At 45.6% G+C, this 18,089-nt stretch overlaps 1 protein-coding gene across 6 annotated transcripts in view; it reads right to left on the reverse strand.

Moving 5' to 3' along the window:
• bcas3 (BCAS3 microtubule associated cell migration factor) overlaps positions 1 to 18,089 on the reverse strand; it is a 320,419-nt gene that overhangs the window by 102,640 nt on the left and 199,690 nt on the right. Inside the window, exon 23 of one of the 6 annotated variants that reach the window (XM_080006289.1) lies at positions 12,948 to 13,178. The exons of 4 other annotated variants lie outside the window; for them this stretch is intronic. In XM_080006289.1, coding sequence (XP_079862415.1) covers positions 13,168 to 13,178 — 11 coding nt within the window. In that variant the 3' untranslated portion in view covers positions 12,948 to 13,167. Of the gene's footprint in view, positions 1 to 12,947; positions 13,179 to 18,089 lie in introns of those variants that run through there. One more of the 6 variants, XR_013844307.1, reaches the window with a different exon arrangement.

Genomic DNA, 18,089 nt, shown 5'->3' on the forward strand with positions numbered 1-18,089 from the left:
CCGCAACGCACCGCACAATAAAACTAAACAAGATGGAAGAGTCAGAAGCCAAGCACCAGGATTGCATGGGGACACTCACCACACACCCGTTTCCTTCATTCATGTGGCATGTTCTACTGTATGGCTTTCCCATAAATGAACAAAGTGTTGGTTAAACCTCCTCATTCGATTTTTTCCAAGTACCAAGGCAAACTGCAGGCTACGGGCGGGGGCCCATGGAGGGATCCACTGAGGTTTAACTTGGTGTCTGTCTAGACAGTATAGAATCCAGCAAGGATCGCCATGAGCAAAAATATAGACCAGAATACATACGCACACGATGTGTGTGAGTATGTGGCTAAAGAGTGTGTGTGTGTGTGGGGGGGGTCACGGGACTTGTGGATTCTTTGTGAGGTGCCCACAAAGCAAAATTAAGCTCTGAATTTCTTTAAAACATTTTCCATCCTTTATCCCTATCTTGTTATGTCTGTGTGTTGATTACTAGACAGGACTGAAAAAACAGGCGGGTTATTCAGGTCCTCCGGCAAATTATGCTAAATCATGTTCTGGGATGAAGTTGGGGTGGGTGTCTGATTGGTGTGGGTGGGTGTGTGGGTTAGGGGCCACAGATAGGAAACAATGGTGAGCCCAGTTATGAGCTAGACTAGAGCGTGTTTTAGCGAGGCACAGAAGCTTATTACTTGAAGAACCTGAAGGCATCACGTCCCGCTGCAGTGTCACACTGCAGGACGAGATGCCTCCCACCTCCCCTTCCCCGGGGGAGTTGTGGCCCCCGCCCACCTAACCACACAGAGACACATTCTTAAACACACTTTACACTGGGCCTTGACATGCCAACCAAACACAAAGCACTCCATTAACACTCAAATCAACCCCCCCCCCCCAATCCACCCACTGTACTTTCAGGCAAAGTGTGTGTGCTTGTGCATGTGTCTGAGTGGCAGATAAGTACAATGCAGCCAAAACTGGCCTCTCTGGCGGCTAGGGCGACGCAGGATCTAGAGGGGGTAACAGCAAAAGGCCCGTCAACAAATCTCAATTGTCCCTACCATTATGGAGGTAATTGCATTTGATTAAAATAATGATGGGGTGTCGGGGGAACTGAACATCCCGGGGGGTGGGGGCAATGCCAGGGTGTGATGGAGGGAAAAACTGGCCTGCATTGAGAAAGGCAACACAAACTGCGGGGACACTCACCTGAAGAAAGAAGGCAGAACAGGCCAGGCGCAACATGGGGAGAGGAAAAAAAAGGATGAGAAAGGGATTAAAACAAGTTCACTTTGCACCTCATACCATCTCATTCTGAAACACTGGGGGTGGGGGGGGGGGGGGGGTGGGAAGGGGTGAGTTGTCTGACATTTCTGCATCCACAGTCAACATTGGCTTCTAAAATTCCGAGAACACCATGCAGAGTGAAGCTTAAATACACACACGCACCCTCCTGCATGTGGAATTCGTGTGGCCTGGCTTCATTACTTTGTGACCCGTGCTGACCGGCTGCGTTGTTAAACAGCCTCTGTGCTTTTGACGCAACCGAGAAGACAGAGGAATGAAAAGGAAAAGGAAAAAAAAAAAAAAAACAGGCAAAAAAGAGGCTTTTTACGAGTGCCTCGACAGTACAAAGTGTCTCTCCTTTCAGTAGAAAAAAAATAGCACCACTCAGAGAGAAGGCGGGGTGGGGGGTGGGTTGGAAGCGAATGCCGCAGACGGTGTCCAGTCAATAAATACAACGCTCCCGTTCTGAATATAACGCTGGATAGTTTTTTTGCGGGGGTGAGAGGCACAACTCACCGTCGTCTAATTTGCTCTGGCTTCCTCTCACCTCCCAATAGAATCAAAATTCCCGATTAAGGGTGTGAAAGGTGCATGAGGGAATGCTGTGATGGACTGGACGACGGGTAAAGAAAAACATGTGTGTGTATGTATGTGTGTGTGTGTGTGTGTGTGTGTGGGGGGGGGGGGGGGGGGGGGTGGATCCGCTTCTGAACTTTCAAACCGCTTTTATTCGAATTGGAAGAGCCATCTTCATGTGGTTCAACGTAGAATTGCTGCATGTGTTGCTGCTGTCAGTGTGAGGAAGGGAGGGTGTTGACTTGTCAGGGTATGACCTGAGTTGTGTTTAACAAAGTACACGTTATGTGACCGGCGAGGTAGTGTGTGACTCAGCCCCCCATCCCACCCCACCCTCTGCCTGTGTTTGTGTCCATGTTTCCTCCGGGATGAGACTCACGGCGCTCGCTGTTTACGTGCCCATGTTCCACTGTGTTTGCAGCGGCGACTCTTCCCTCGTTCTCATATTCTCACTCGGTCGCTCTCGCTCTCAATGTGGGAGAGCCAGAAGTTCAAGGGCCTTCTTTCTTTGGAACTCGTCTGTGCGCTCACCCTAAGCCCTCCAAATATTTACCCTGCCTCAGTCCCTGGGTGGACGAGTGCCAAAAGAGCGCCTTCGTTTTTGTTGCTCTCCGGGGGGATTGCTGTCTGAACACGTGAAAATGATTCAGCAAAACGGGCTCAGGTTTCTTTTTGTGTTGTTAGTTTGAGGAGAATCGGACAATTGGCAGAATGTTGTATGTTCTAGTTTTAAAATGTTATAAATAATTTCAGTGAAGTGCAATTATTTTTTGAAAAAACAACAACAAAAAAACACTTGCCTACCATTGTTTGGATCTGTCGTACAAGCAAATTACTTTATCCCATCCCGGAGCGACTACTAGTAGCAGTAGTGGACAGCAACTAGCAGCTTGGGGAAAAACGAGAGCAAAGTGATGAAAGGAAAGGCCAAGGAGTGAGAGCGAGAGAAAGCTACAAAACGCATGCAAGGCATTAACAGTTCTCCAACATCAATAATTTGGGATGGACAGAACCGATTTATGTCCCCCCGTCCAGCTGTCAGACTTCCGAGGGAGTTCAAGGGTGTCTGGGCCAACAGCGTGTACTAGTAGTGTTTGTGTGCGCGTGTGTGTGGGCTTCCAAAGCTGTGTATCTGCATGAAAAGCAGAATCGCTGATTGAAAGGGCTTTACACTTGAAAATAACATATCTGGGCAACATGAGATTAACAATGTCTTCTTCCACCTGTGTGTGTTGTTTGGTCAATTTAGTGGCGCTTTAATGCACCCCACCCCTGACGTACGCACACACACACACACACACACACACACACACACACACACACACACACACACACACACACACACACACACACACACACACACACACACACACACACACTTAAGAGTACACTTACAAAACGACTACAACCTCATCGACTGGGGCTTAAAACTGCCACCCGACACTTTATTCCTCAGGCCATGTTCAAAGTGATTTGTGAACATTCGATGCGATTACACTGGTGCTAAATCCAGTGTATTACAACGACGGCAGGTCAGACGCGACCGAGTGCCGGGGACAACCAGAAAGAGGCGGGGGAAGGGGGGGAGTGGAAGAGAGAGCCAACGGGCAGACTATTTGGAGAGTGTTTGCCTGAGACAAACTCCTTTGTGTCCATCCGAACGAAAACATTCTGAGCATCGGTCTCGCAGCGAGTGCATCTTTATTTGTTATCCTTCATGCTCCGTTCCCCGGTTTACATACCCTGGTGTATTCTGCCGGCGTCTTCTTCCGGAAATGTGTTCCCTGTTACACCCCCCACCCCCAAACCCCAACCCGCTGCTGCCTCCCGCCATTTACATTTTGTGCTGGGGGAGCCATAAATCCTAGAAGCGTTGTTGTCTCAGACAAATAAACTAACCCAAGTGTTGATGTAGAGACATCCGAAAAAACAAAGTTTGGAGAGAAGAGACTGGAGGAGAGAGCGAGACAGGGGGATGGGGGGGTAGCGTCTTTTTCTCCCCCTTTCCTGTGAAAGTTTCCGGAGAAGCTGTAAACAAGGCAGTGTGTGTGTCCTGTGGGTGCTGAGGGGAATGTGTGTTGTGCGGTGGATTTGCATGTTTATGGATGTTTGTGGCTGCATACGGTGATGTTCAGTTTTGCCGTGCGTGCATGCGCGTGTGTGTTTGTTTTTATGTGAGTGCGCATTAGGTCGACAATTCCTCTCCTCCGTGGAGTAGTTGTGATGCAGCCAAGTGGCCACCTGCTCATAGATGTTTACTGTGTAATTCACTTAGCTAACAGGCGCACGCACGCACGCACGGGCGGGCGGACACACACACACACACACTGTATGGAGACACGGACACAAGAAGTATGTGAGAACTCCTATTTAAAATATGGTCTTAAAACCAGTGCTGGTCAACCTGTGCTGTCAGCATGGTTGGCATACAACACAGAGTACTTGTAGGCCATTGCATTGAGGACATCCTTTATCTTGTTAAGGGTCAACTTCCGGGCATAGTATATTTGTTTTGCCCATATTGATGAAAAAGGCTAAATAAACATAAAAAAAAAACGAAAAGAAAAAAAGAGGTGAACACAATTCACACACACACTAAAGCTATTCATTGCTCAGCAACCCACAGAAAATAATTTGTTTAGCCAGTTAGTGCCACTTGGTACATCGCATGGTTAATGTCATTACTTCCTAATTACATAACGCAAAACAATTAGTGAATCAAATTTCCCTCATTTTGGCAATTTCCACCACTGTTAAAGAGGAGATGAGTGAGTGCAGACCGAAGCAGACGATTTTAACCCTTACCCCACCAAAATATCGGCACAGTGGCTGGTAATCAAGGATATGTTAGTGTTATATTTCTGCCGACTGTAAGCAGCTCATTTGACTGTGTATTGTCATTATAACCATATGCCAAAGAGTCTTCTCGGCCCATTTCGGCATCTGGGCAAATTTAATTGCACTTTTTTTTTTTTATATCTGTATGCAGTAAAAAAAAAAAAAATTTAAGAATATATTATTTTCAGCAACTGTTTCCTGTTTTCCATCAGATGACTATACAACTCCTCCATTAAAAACCAATAAGTAAAAAAAGAAAAGATTTTGGTGTTTCGGCTTACTGCCAACATTTTGACTGTTTAGGGGTAATATTTAATCCCAGGTTTATTGTACATTCACCTTTCTGCTTCACTGTTTATTTCACAAGTTATTGTATAGGACCATGTTCTTCATTTTTGGACATGACCTTTTATTTTTAAGGTATTTTTCATGTCAATCATTTGAATTGTTTTTCTGTTTTTTTTAGGTCATATCTGTTTTTTTATTGCTGTTTATCAGTAAGATCACAGTTAACTGTTTTCCATATATTGCCATTTTCTTTTATTCATTTTATTTTATTGCATTGCTTTATTATTTTATACACATTAAAATTTCACCTCGGGGATGAATAAAGTATCTATCTATCTATTTCTTTAAGGATGGGAAGGCAATTTTTCCAGCCAGGTATTATTAGATTTTTGTCAATTCTTTACTACTGAGAAACTCTGCTGCAGTTTCTCACTGTGCTTAAACGCAGTCCAATGGGGCAAACATTTAGGCCTAAAAATAAAGTTAAATCTCTCTATCAATAACGAGAAACACCCAATATTGTCAGACAGTTTGATATTTGTGCATTTTATCAGGCTTTCGTTGACTCTTTCGGCTACATCCGCACTAACATACGAGACTAGAAACAAGAAGTTACGGGGCTTTGTTTGCCCCTAAAATTCATAAACGTAAATCCCAAGTTTCTGATTTCCAAAACAATACTTGAAGATCCTACAGTCGTTGCATCTAATCACCTGAGCATGCACAGATGAGAACTGACATGTGGATGTAGTTTGTTTTGAGTGTGTGTTTACCGTCTCGAGACGGGGCCCAGAACCCACTTCTTAATGTGTATGCGAGTAGCAGTCCTTAGTGTCAAAGAAGGGGGGTGAGAAAGCACAGGGGCCCCCGTTGTACGGCTAATTCAACACGGCCGAAGGCTAATGGACTAGTGGCGCTGCCTGCTTTTCCTCATCCGAGGTGAGACCCTGTCGCTCTTACACATGTTAATAGGTACAGAGATTGTAGAGGTGCACAGGAGGCTTAGAGGACGTCGGGGGGTAGAGTTACGGTGGGTGTTTGTGTGTGTGCTTAACAGAGAGAGAGAGAGAGAGAGAGAGAGAGAGACGGGGGTTGGTAAAGGGACACATCTGGGCTTTAGGGTTTGCTGGTTGAAAGTAATATGAAGTGATCTAAGAATTGCCAAATGGTTTTTTTTTCTAACGGGATGTCTGGGATTTGCCTTTAAAACAGTGTATTTCTGGTACAATGTCTAGATCTGATGTTTAAACAAAGGTCTGAAGGGCTTTGCTCATCTGATTTCTGAAACACACACACACACACACACACACACACACACACACACACACACACACACACACACACACACACACACACACACACACACACACACACACACACACACACACACACACACACACACACACACACAATTCTACAGAAAATCGAAAAATGTATGTAACTGAGAGAGAGAAAGAGAGGCCTCACGGTCCTCCCTGTATTAGCACAACACACTTCTCTTTCCTGCCAGAATCTGACCCTTCACCTTTCACCCCTTCCGCTCCACCTCCATTACCTCACTATTAGACCAAACAAATGGTCCTACGACTGTGTGTGTGTGTGTGTGTGTCTGTGTGTGTGTGTTTGTGTGTGTTTAGGGAGCGGCGCATCTGTGTGGTACATATTAAGTGTATGGATGCACACCTGATGGTCAATGTTTGCATTCCACATTTGTGTATAAGCAGGCAGCAGGGAGTCCATGTTTTCAATTTCCGAGGCTAATGGCTGTGCAGTACTTGGCAGTGGTGGGGGTCGTTGTTGGGGGCAACAGCACCCCAGGACACTGATCTGCCAGGGCACCAGAGGTCGTGAGTTTTGACCTTTAGGGGGCACTCTATAGAGTGCCCATGGGGCTGAAATTGTTTGTGTGTGTTTAAGGCTTTGTGTGCGTGTGTGTGTGTGTGTGTGTTTGTGTGTGTAAGGGTATCAGGGCGGGGGCTTCACAGGTAAGAAGTTTTATTTCACCAAGACATAATCTGCAAGAATTCATTCTGTGAACATCTAAATGTGCACACCACACACACACACACACACACACACACACACACACACACACACACACACACACACACACACACACACACACACACACACACACACACACACACACAGATAGCTCCAGGGGGAATAGGGGGAGCCCTGTCGTTTCTCAATGACCTCAAACAAAAGGCCCATTGAAAATAACAAGACAGGGTACAGTAGCGACAGTTCATGAGAGATTCCCCTTTGTTACCCGGGGCGACTTCTCAAGTGCTATTCTATTCAGAGGTCTGGATCCTTTTAACAACACTGAACCAGTTCCGCATAGGATTCCATTCCCCTTTTGTCGCGCTGCCTGAAGTCAATATATGAAAATCAACATCCGATTTGGCGGTGAAAACCTACAATCAGCGTCAACTTTGCATACCTTCATAAAATACAGGCTGCAATATCTTACCCGAAAACCGGGTACGATGTCCTCCCGCTCTCCTGTTACAGAAAATGCCGCGCGTATGAATTGTACATCGAGACCAGTGGCCCGGTAGTTATTCTTGTTTTTTTTATGCAGACTTATAAAGAGCAGAAAATTGCTCTGGACTCCGGCCGCTCGCTTGTGTAGGAAGTGGATGAGGTTTGGCTTGGGTTCAGTGCACTTTATACCTCTGCCACACTGTTTGCTTTTGAATTTTGGTGGAGGAATGAGTGAGGAGTGCAGAGCCCTAGTCCTTTACTGCATGTCCCAGGATCTGCACTACACTAGACTGAGCTGTACGCTCCTTGAGCGGGGTGACCTGTCAGATTTCAGAACAACCGGTGTTGGTCCTCCTCAACTCCACAGTCGCTGATGGAGCCTCTTCCTCTGTCCACAACGCTCGCTCACATGAGATCTGCATTAGAGCTGCCGTTTGGTTCCCAGCGAGGCGCCGGTTCATTTTTTTTCCATCTAAAGCAGCCACTTCTGAGCTGAATCCATGAGGCAATTTGGACTTTTTTAAGGGCAGAAAAAAATGAGGGAAAGAGGGTAACACAATACCCTCTCGACAGGCTTTTTCTTGGCTCTGGTGTGTGTGTGTGTGTGTGTGTGTGTGTGTGTGTGCGTGTGCAAGTGCACAAGGTACGTTTTTATTGAGAGCAGGGTCATCAATTCATATTTAAGGGCTGTTCTGTGAAGCCGTTTCATTTCGTGCGACGCCCTCTTATTGCGTTAAATTGACTGGTGAAGCCATTTAGCTCAGCCTGTGCAACTGATGCAGTGGTCTCTCCCCAAATTTCCCAGTGGTTCAATTTAAGAGTGTTTTAGATTTTAGAAAACCAAATATAAGTCACACACAGACACAGACACACATATATACTGTATATGCATACATACACCGATCAGCCACAACATTAAAACCACTGACAGGTGAAGTGAATAACATTGCTTATTTTGTAGCAGTGGCACCTCTCAAGGGGTGGGATATATTATGCATCAAGTGAACAGTAAGTTCTTGAAGTTGATGTGTTGGAAGCAGGAAAAATGTACAAGCATAAGGATCTGAGCGACTTTGACAAGAGCCAAATTGTGATGGCTAGACGACTGGGTCAGAGCATCTCCAAAACGGCAGGTATTGTGGGGTGTTCCCAGTTTGCAGTGGTTAGAACCTACCAAAAGTGGTCCAAGGAAGGACAAGTGGTGAACTGGTGACAGGGTCATGGATGACCACGGACTCATCAATGCGCGTGGGGAACAGAATCTAGCTTGTTTGGTCCGATCCCACAGAAGAGGTATTGTAGCACAAATTGCTGAAAAAGTTAATGCTGCTATGATAGGAAGGTGTCAGAACACACAGTGCATCACAACTTGTTGTGTATGGGGCTGTGTAGCCACAGACCAGTCAGAGTGCCCATGCTTACCCCTGTCCTCCACCGAAGCGCCTACAATGGGCATGTGAGCGTCAGAACTGGACCATGAAGCAATCGGAGAAGGTGAAAGGTTCTACATCATGTAGCTGGCCAGGGTTAGGGTCCAATCCGATCGAGCATCTGTGGGATGTGCTGGAACAACAAGCCCGATCCTTGGGGGTCCCACCTCACAACCTCCAGGACTTAAAGGATCTGCTGCTAACGTTTTGGTGCCAGATACCACAGGACACCTTCATAGGTCTTGTGGAGTCCAAGCCTCGACGGGTCACAGCTGTTTTGGCCACATGAGGGGGAGCGACACAATATTAGCGGTTATTAGTGGTGGTTTAAATGTGGCTTTAATCAGTGTATAATACACACATACTATATACTAACACACATGTATGCACTCCATTGAAAACAATAGTCCTCTCTAACTAGCCCTAAAAGGACTTATTTTAGACACAATAACACAATATATGTGGCAAGCAAAAAAATCGAAATATTGAAAGAGAGAGAGAGAGAGCAGTGGTGGTTACTTTGAAAATAAATTCCAGGGATGGGACAGAAGGAAAAAGGGAGTGTGTGTAAGTACGTGTAGGGTGCGGGGGGAGGGGGGGTGGTCTCACACAAATATCAATAAACACTCCTCTTCCGTCTTGGAAGCTTCCTGCTTTATTTGATTAGGGCCGGGGGGGGGGGGGGGGGGGGCAAAGCAGTCATGCTTCTTTTTGCTTTTCTTCCTCCTTTCCCTTCCTCCGCAATTTTCAGCCTCCACTTAATGGGAACGGGAAGTTTGGGAAATGGAGGGAGGGAGGGAGAGGGGGGAGCTACCCTCATGCTAACCTCCCCCATCTGGACTACGGGGAGATGAGGAGGAGGAGGAGGAGGGGGGCAAGGGAAGGCACGGGACGGGAAAGGGGGGAAGGAGGAGAGGGGAGGTGTCTTGCCAGCCTCCAGGCTACTTCCAACCCTTCCCAGCTGTTGGCTGTTGAGGGGCAGAGCAGTTTTTCGTATTTTTTTTCCATTTTCTTTTTTTTTTATCTCGCTTGTGAAAAGCTTGTCTTTTTCTTCTCTTCATAAACGATTGCCATACGTATATCCTCCTCCACCAGCTGGTGACCCCGGCTCCCGTCCCTGAACGCAGCTTAGGAGATGGCAGGATGGGTGAATGGTTCTCATTTAAGAAAGGCTGTGCGTTTCGCGAAGGGGCAACAAAGCTCTTAGCCCCCGCTAGCACGCGAGCCACGTTAAGGGAAAGAGATGGGGCCCAAACTTGACAGGAGGCAGAAATGTTTTGTCAAGTTGTGGCAGGCTGGCACCTTACCTTCTGTGTCTTCCTCATCACACAAATATGGAAATAAGTAGACCTGCCTGTCCTCAGACAACAGATGTGTTGATGAAAAATGGATTGGGCACCTCGCGGTGCAGAGGAAGGTGCAGGAGCCAATGCAGTATGTATATTATCTGATGGCATATTTGTGCTGATATACTATGCATGAGAAGGGGGCGGGGCCTTTGGATTATTCAAAAGGAAAGGGAGGACAAGGGAGAGGGCAACACAGCCTGCAACCAACCTGGCCGGTTCTCAGTGTGTACATGTATATGTGTGTGTGTGTATGTATGTATGTATGTATGTATGTATGTGTGTGTGTGTGTGTGTGTGTGTGTGTGTGTGTGTGTGTGTGTTCAGAGAGAGGTGGGTGGGCTTTAATGTACAGTTGACTGGTTAATCCACACAGAACCCCCCCACCAAAAAATAAACAAAGGTCCTTTTTTATAAGTGAGAATCAGAGGTATACACAATGTTGAACAATCAAACATTGCAAGTGCCCGTACACAAACACACAAAGCCACAAACACAATTCTATTGCACACAACACATGGACACACACCCAGATGCATATGCTGTTTATGTACATTTGCAAACTGTGTATTCTCACACCACCTGACACACAGACACACACACACACACACACACACACACACACACACACACACACACACACACACACACACACACACACACACACACACACACACACACACACACACCTATAGCCCTGCAAAACACTGCGCTCTGGCAACTACTGTCTTGCACTTCACCTCAAGCGTCCAGTGCACGCAGACACACACAGGGCGAACCACACACAGACATGAAAAAACACACTTGCTCAGCCGTTTTACTGTGCCTCGGAATTGCATGGTAATACTTCATTATGGCAGCACTGTAATTTGGGTGTGGGGGGGTGAATGAGGACATCAAACGAAACGGGGACCCACACACACACAGGCCGGGTTACCGCGAGTCCGTGTAGCCTCAAGTTCTGTTGGGACCGCCAGTGGTCCAAAATACACACGGACAGCAATCACAGACGTACCGAGAGAGGTTATAATTGTTGGAGCTGATTACAAAGTGGAGGATAATGACTCAAATTGAGAGGAGGGGAAGAAGCAGAGTGCACGGCAGGGCGGCTGGGGCACGGTCACGGATGAAGAGAGCAGAGATGTCCAAGCAAATACAGTACGCCAAGGACACCTGAGCATTCTGGCATCACACCATTGTCTTCACACGAGAGGTGGTGTGAGAATATACAGTTTGTAGTTCCAGTACAATTCCCCCGCGCTGTGCCTTTACAATACAACGTCATGTTACTGCGCGGAGGGTCTGAAACTGTTTGAACAAAACGTGTGGGGTGACAATCGCCTGGCATGGCATTAAGAAAATCAACACACACACACACACACACACGCACGCGCAAACACAAACGCAAACACACACACACACACACACACACACACACACACACACACACACACACACACACACACACACACACACACACACACACACACACAAAAAGAGCCAGGGGCCTACATGATGCAAGGTTGTCCCTCACCCATAAACGCAAAATAATGCATAAAAATGTGTGCAAATGGCGCATACACAAAACACGCACTCAAACAGAAAAAACAGCATCTGTGCAGAATGCTCAAACCAGTGAGACTTGGATAGGGTGTGTGTGTGTGTGTGTGTGTGTGTGTGTGTGTGTGTGTGTGTGCGTGCGCATATAAAAAAACGGAGATCATGAGTAAACATTACACATTTTAATGTTGAGTCAAAATGGCAATGGATCACAGCATACAGTGTACATGAATATGAAATTGTATGTTCATATGGTAACAGCGAAGCACTTTACACATCACATTTTACAGATACAGAAACATCTACGAGGACATTTGACAGGAAGAGCGAACATGTAGTCCAGGCACGGTAAAGAGTACAAACAGAGTGTTGTCCAAACATAGTTCAATTGTGAATAGTGCCATAATTTAAATAACAGGCGGTCGACATGTATTGCATTTAACTATAGGTTCTGACGCATGAACACATACACAGATAGATCCCCATAACACCCTCAGCAAATTTACAATGGCGCCCCTCTTTTTCTCCCCCCAATAATCTCAGCTATGGACAATATGTGCTCTGTTGTGTGCCCAAAGGGAAAAAATACTCTTGTGAGTGTGCTTGTGTGCCTCGCTCCGCAGAACAATTCCGCCACAATGCGAGAGACAGCTGGGACCAATGCGCCAGTCTCCTCCATTCTAGAGCCGCCAGCCAGCTGTGGGCCACTAAAGACAACTACCCACAATGTAGCGGCCATCTTGGCTCTGGGGCGTGCGTGCGTGCGCATGCACACGCACACGCGCACGCACACGCACACACACACACACACACACACACACACACACAAATCGGAGTTGACCTGGCCCATATGGTGTCATTTGATCCATTCGGTAGAGTAGAGCCCGTCTCCGTTGATGCCTTATTTGAACACAGAAATGGGTGCCTCCTGGGTGTGTGTGTGTGTGTGTGTGTGTGTGTGTGTGTGTGTGTGTGTGTGCGCGTGTGTGTGCGTGTGTGTGTGTGGAGTGGAGGGGGCATGGGCAAAGGTGATTGGACATGCAGATGAAAAAAAGAAAAGCAGAATGCCATTGGTGGACCGCCGTTCCCAATACTGCACTGCACACACCCTGCTGGAAATCCTCCTCTCCTCTTCTCTCTCTCACATCAAAGGTAAACCAATGCAGTGGAGTGTGGGTGTGAGAGATGCAGGGGAGGAGGGTGGAGTGCTACAGTAAGTGCAAGAGAGAGAGATGGGGAGAATGGATGGATGAATGAACTGAAAAATGGCTAAAGAATGGGTAGGTGTGCTTTTGCAAGGCGAGAATGAATAAATAACTTAAGAGAAAAACAATAAGAAATAGGCAGAGAGAGGAGCTTCCTCTTTAGGGTACACCTGCAGGAGACAGACAAAAAAGAAAAGATAGAAGTTGCGTTTTTAATCTCCGGTGATGAGGTTAGGCTTCTGCCTTTATCCATGGAGAAGTCATTTTGAAGCCCATGTGAAAATAAATTTTATATATATTTACACGCACACACGCACACACACACACACACACACACACACACACACACACACACACACACACACACACACACACACACACACACACACACACACACACACACCTGCTCTGTATATGGTATCAGCTGTCATTTTGGTCAAAATCTGCATTACCAAAAATAAGACAATGTGATTAATATTACTTTATCTTTCTGAACAAAACATTACAATTATTATTATTTTATATTAAAAAAATATTGTGGAAAACTTACTTTGCATAATAACTAATTAACTTTGACAAAAATACATGCTACCGTAGTTGTCAGCAGACCATGAGATCATTTCAAGGGAGGTTTCTCACCATATTGCTCAAAATCAAAACCCCAAAAGCCAAAAAAATGTGAGCTATCACCAGGTAGTTGTCAGGGGTTATGTATAATTGTGAGTGGCGACTAATGAGCAGTCTAAAACAGTACAGTATATTTGACAACAGTATGGTTCTTTAAGTGTGATCGCTTCCCCTAGATACCGATGTGGAAAACAAAAACAAAAGCGGTGATAGTTGGTGGGAAGAAATGGGAGCTAAGGTGGCCGAAGGAAGACATACCAAAAAAAAAACAACTCTTAGTAGAGTGGCCTGGTGCCAGCTATGGCGTTTTAAACCAGCACCAGGCCCGGAAGTCTGCAGGGGGCTTGAGAAGCCAGTGGGGCTCACTGGGAAAACACCCTCATTTAGCCTGATGCGGCAAAGTAGCAAACAGACATAAGAGAGGAACTGTGGTGCTGTGTACCTCTGTGTCCATTTCATTAGTGTGCATGTATTTATGTGCGTGTGTGACTATGCATGTGTGTGTGAGTAGTAATGAGTGCCGTGTGCTTGCTGAGGTCTTGTTTGCCCATCTTAAGTCAATTAAAAGGAAATAAGGAGGCTTTGACCGGCCCGTGAACCAGCTCCCTCAGCTGAGAGAATGTCTGCGCACATAAACACACTGTGTGCACATGCACACAAATACACACACACGAGTACAGGCAGAATCTGATTGGGCTCCAAAACGAGTTAATCACCTGAGTGGGTCCAAAGCAATGCGTGTGCCTGTGTGTGTTCACGTGCACAACACAACTGACCAGGCTCGCAATGCAGACTTTTTAATGTACATAGAGTCAAAGCGACCGTTTGCGGCAGCGGTATCCAGCTCGGTAGTGGGGCCGTATGCTCATTCTTGTGCTGCACTGTAAGAAGGGCTTTGTGATGAACCTCTCTGTTAAGTTGCAGCGAGGCACATTATTCCTACAAATACTAAGACATACTCAATGGATGTAATGCATGCGTGTGGAGCTCGCCACTGCAGGAGCCATTGCCATTTCTTGTTAATGAGGATGTGGAAATAAATGCACATCCAAATCTCATATTAGGCCTTTTTCTGAGATCCCAAGGCCACCTCCAGCCAATGTCCCATTGAATGTAGTTAGTAATTGAAATAACCTTATCTGAGTGGTATTTTCACCAAAACAATTCAAAAACGATTTTAAGGGATCTCAGAGACCTATATTAACTAAAAAGTAAAGTAAAAAAAAAGTGTAAAAAGGAGCATAACTGGTCCTCTTTAAGTAACCGGTGAAAAAAGCTGATTTTCGCCAACCAACTGGTCTTGATAGTGGACAGTAAAAAAGGGGAACGCAAGGACCACCCAACTGAAAGATTTGCAGCGAAGGATTTTTTGATACATAGCTTACTCCCTCAATGGACTTCTTATCTCAAGCAGAGGATCTCAAACTGTAGGTCACGACCCCCTGGGGGGGGGGGGGGGATGTGTGTTTTTATGTTTATAATGGAAAAAAAAAATCTATTCTCCCAGTTAAATTATTTATTAGATGCACAATGAAGAACTTTTCAGTAGTAGGCTACATTTTCTGTAATACAGACCGAGAGAAAGAGCATGCATGCCTGTGTGTGTGTGTGTGTGTACGTGTGTGTGTGTGTGTGCGCGTGTGTGCGTGCGTGCCTGTGTGTGTGTGTGTGTGTGTGTGTGTGTGTGTGTGTGTGTGTGTGTGTATGCGTGTGTGTGTGTGCATCTGTGTTGTAAGAAGCTATAGCTTCTACTATTTCAAAAACATGGATTGGTGGCTCAAAAGGCCAGCTGAAAATGTTAAACAACAAGAAGAGCCATCTACAAGTAAGCGTTCCACTGCTCATACTCCACAAGGATCCTCCTTGACCCAAAGTGAGAAACATAAAGTCTGTACCGGTGAAAAACAAAGCCATCTACTAAGCGCCGCAAAAACCAGGAGGAGTTTTTACAATATGGCTTCACCATGTAAAAATGAGATGGATCACCCAAAATGGCTACTATGCTCTGAGGTTTTGGAACACAAAAGCTTAAAGCCAGTGAAAATGAAGAGACATCCAGATCACATAGATAAACTCGTGGATTTATTTAGGCACAGGGAGCAGGGCCTGTTTGAGCAAAGTACAATTATACATGGACATGATACTATACCCACCAAAGCTCAGGTAGCCGAGCAATGGCCTACCTAATTGCTCAATCAAAAAAGCCCTGCACAATAGGCCAAAGCCAGATCCTTCCTGCAGCAATGGTCACGACTCAAGCTATGCACAGTGAAAAATAGCAAGAGCGCTTGACAAAATCCCCCTCTCAGATGACACTATCTGGCGCGCATTAGTGACATGGCCAGCGACATCAAATGTCAGCTCACTGAACAAGTGAAGAAATGTAGATTTTCTTTGCAACTAGATTGGAGCCTACTGATATATCAAATATTGCTTATTTAGTAGCGTTTGCTGGATACAGTCATGAAGGGAAACTCAGTGAGGATATGTTGTTCTGCTCTGCACTGGAAGGAAAGTCCAATGGTGATGACATTTTCAAGAAGCTGGAGAGTAAGATGTGCGAGGAGGGTCTGTGTTGGGAAAACTGTATTGTTGTATGCACAGATGGGGCTGGGACTACGCAGGGAAAGAACAAGGGACTGAAAGCCAAAGCACTGAATGTGGCACCACATAGTAAGTTTACCCACTGCTTTATCCATAGAGTCCCTTGCTGCCAAGACACTAGAATCAGCTATAAATGACGTTCTCCAAACTCCAACCAAAATAGTGAACTTACTAAATCACTGCCCTTGAATACCAGACTCTTCTCCATTCTCTGCCAAGAGATGGGGTCAGAACATGAAGCTCTACTTTATCACACTGAGGTCAGATGCCTTTCAAGGGGGAAAGTTCTTAGCCGTGTGTTTGAGGTGCGGGAGGAGGTGCGCAGATTCCTCTCAGATGCACGCTACTCCCTTGGGGATCACTTGACTGTCTTGCATACCTGGCATGCATATTTGACAAATTAAACACCCTGAATCTGTCAGTACAAAGACCTAACACTAATATTTTAACCCTCTCAGACAAAGTGGATGCTTTCACAAAGAAATTGGAGCACTGGGCTGCCAGAATTGAGAGTGGGAATTTGGAAATATTTCCAGAGTTGCAGGATTTTATGGAGCAGAATGACATTAATGGCCATTTCATAAAATCAATGATTACCACTCACCTTCAAGCTCCCATGGTTCAATTTAAGAAAGGTTTCCCAAAAGAGCAAACTCTATAGGAATACAATTGGGTGCGTCAACCATTCACCCACTCTTCTGGCAATGACCTCTCAACGGAACTGGAGGCCGCGCTACTGGAGCTTTCTAGTGAGCGGACGCTGCAGACTGCTTTTGCCACCAGAACACTGGATGAGTTCTGGCTCTCGATTGCTGAGGAATACCCAGGATTGTCCAAGGCTGCTATGGACATACTTACTCCCTTTGGATCCACATATCTGTGCGAGAAGACATTTTCTTCTTTGGTATTTATCAAAAATAAATATAGATTACGGCTAAGCAGAGTGGAGGACGATATTCGTATTGCCGCGTCCAGCATTAGGCCGAGAATCCAGCTCTTACACTCCAGCAGGTCCATCCTTCTCATTAAAATGATGAGTTGTTAAAAGAAGGTTAAAAGAAATGTTCCTATGTCAAACTCATTATATGTGTGTGTTATACACTTACTGTTTTAGCCTAGAAACTGATATAGGCCTACTTTGTTTAATTTGTGTGAAATAAGTACACTGATTGTTTTCGTTGTTGCAGGAATATTTTTTACATCCCAGATTGGGTGTTAGGTTGGGAAGAGGTGGTTTCTCAATTTTATGTATTAATATGGACATTATAACTGTATGAACCAGGATTTTGTGCATTACTGTTGGCCATTGTAAGATTTATTTTATTTTATTTTTTAAAGCGTGAATGGGCATCGAGATTTTGTTGGAAACAGCTGTATCATTAATCGACCAGCGGGGTTTGAGGTCCCCACCCAACATAACCATTTTAGTCGGATTGTTGGGGGTGGGGGGCGTTAGACATGCAAAGGCAGTGTAGAGCTTATTTTCTTGGCAAGATATGAATATTCATGAAAAGGCGTTCTGAACGCCTCCTCATTGGTCGAGTCCAAATGAGTCTCTATTGGTGTCAGCTGTCAGCGCTGTTACTCAGCGCTGCGCTGAACATAATGAATGCTGTATGAATGCTGTTTGTGCAGTGGGACAAGAGACTGGATCAGATAACAACCTTCAAATAAAGTGTTTCATTACTGTCGTCTCTATGACACTTGTATCTCGGCCAATATCTTTGTTGTTTTTGCAATTTTTCTATAGGGTACATAAACTGTGTACTAAACTATGCAGGGTTGCCTGCCAAAAGTTTGATAACCCCTGATCTAAAGGGTGTAGTTGTTCAGTCGCAAAGATGCAGAAT

This window comes from Zeus faber (genome assembly GCF_960531495.2).
Source record: "Zeus faber genome assembly, chromosome: 9".
Taxonomy (NCBI): Eukaryota; Metazoa; Chordata; class Actinopteri; order Zeiformes; family Zeidae; genus Zeus; species Zeus faber.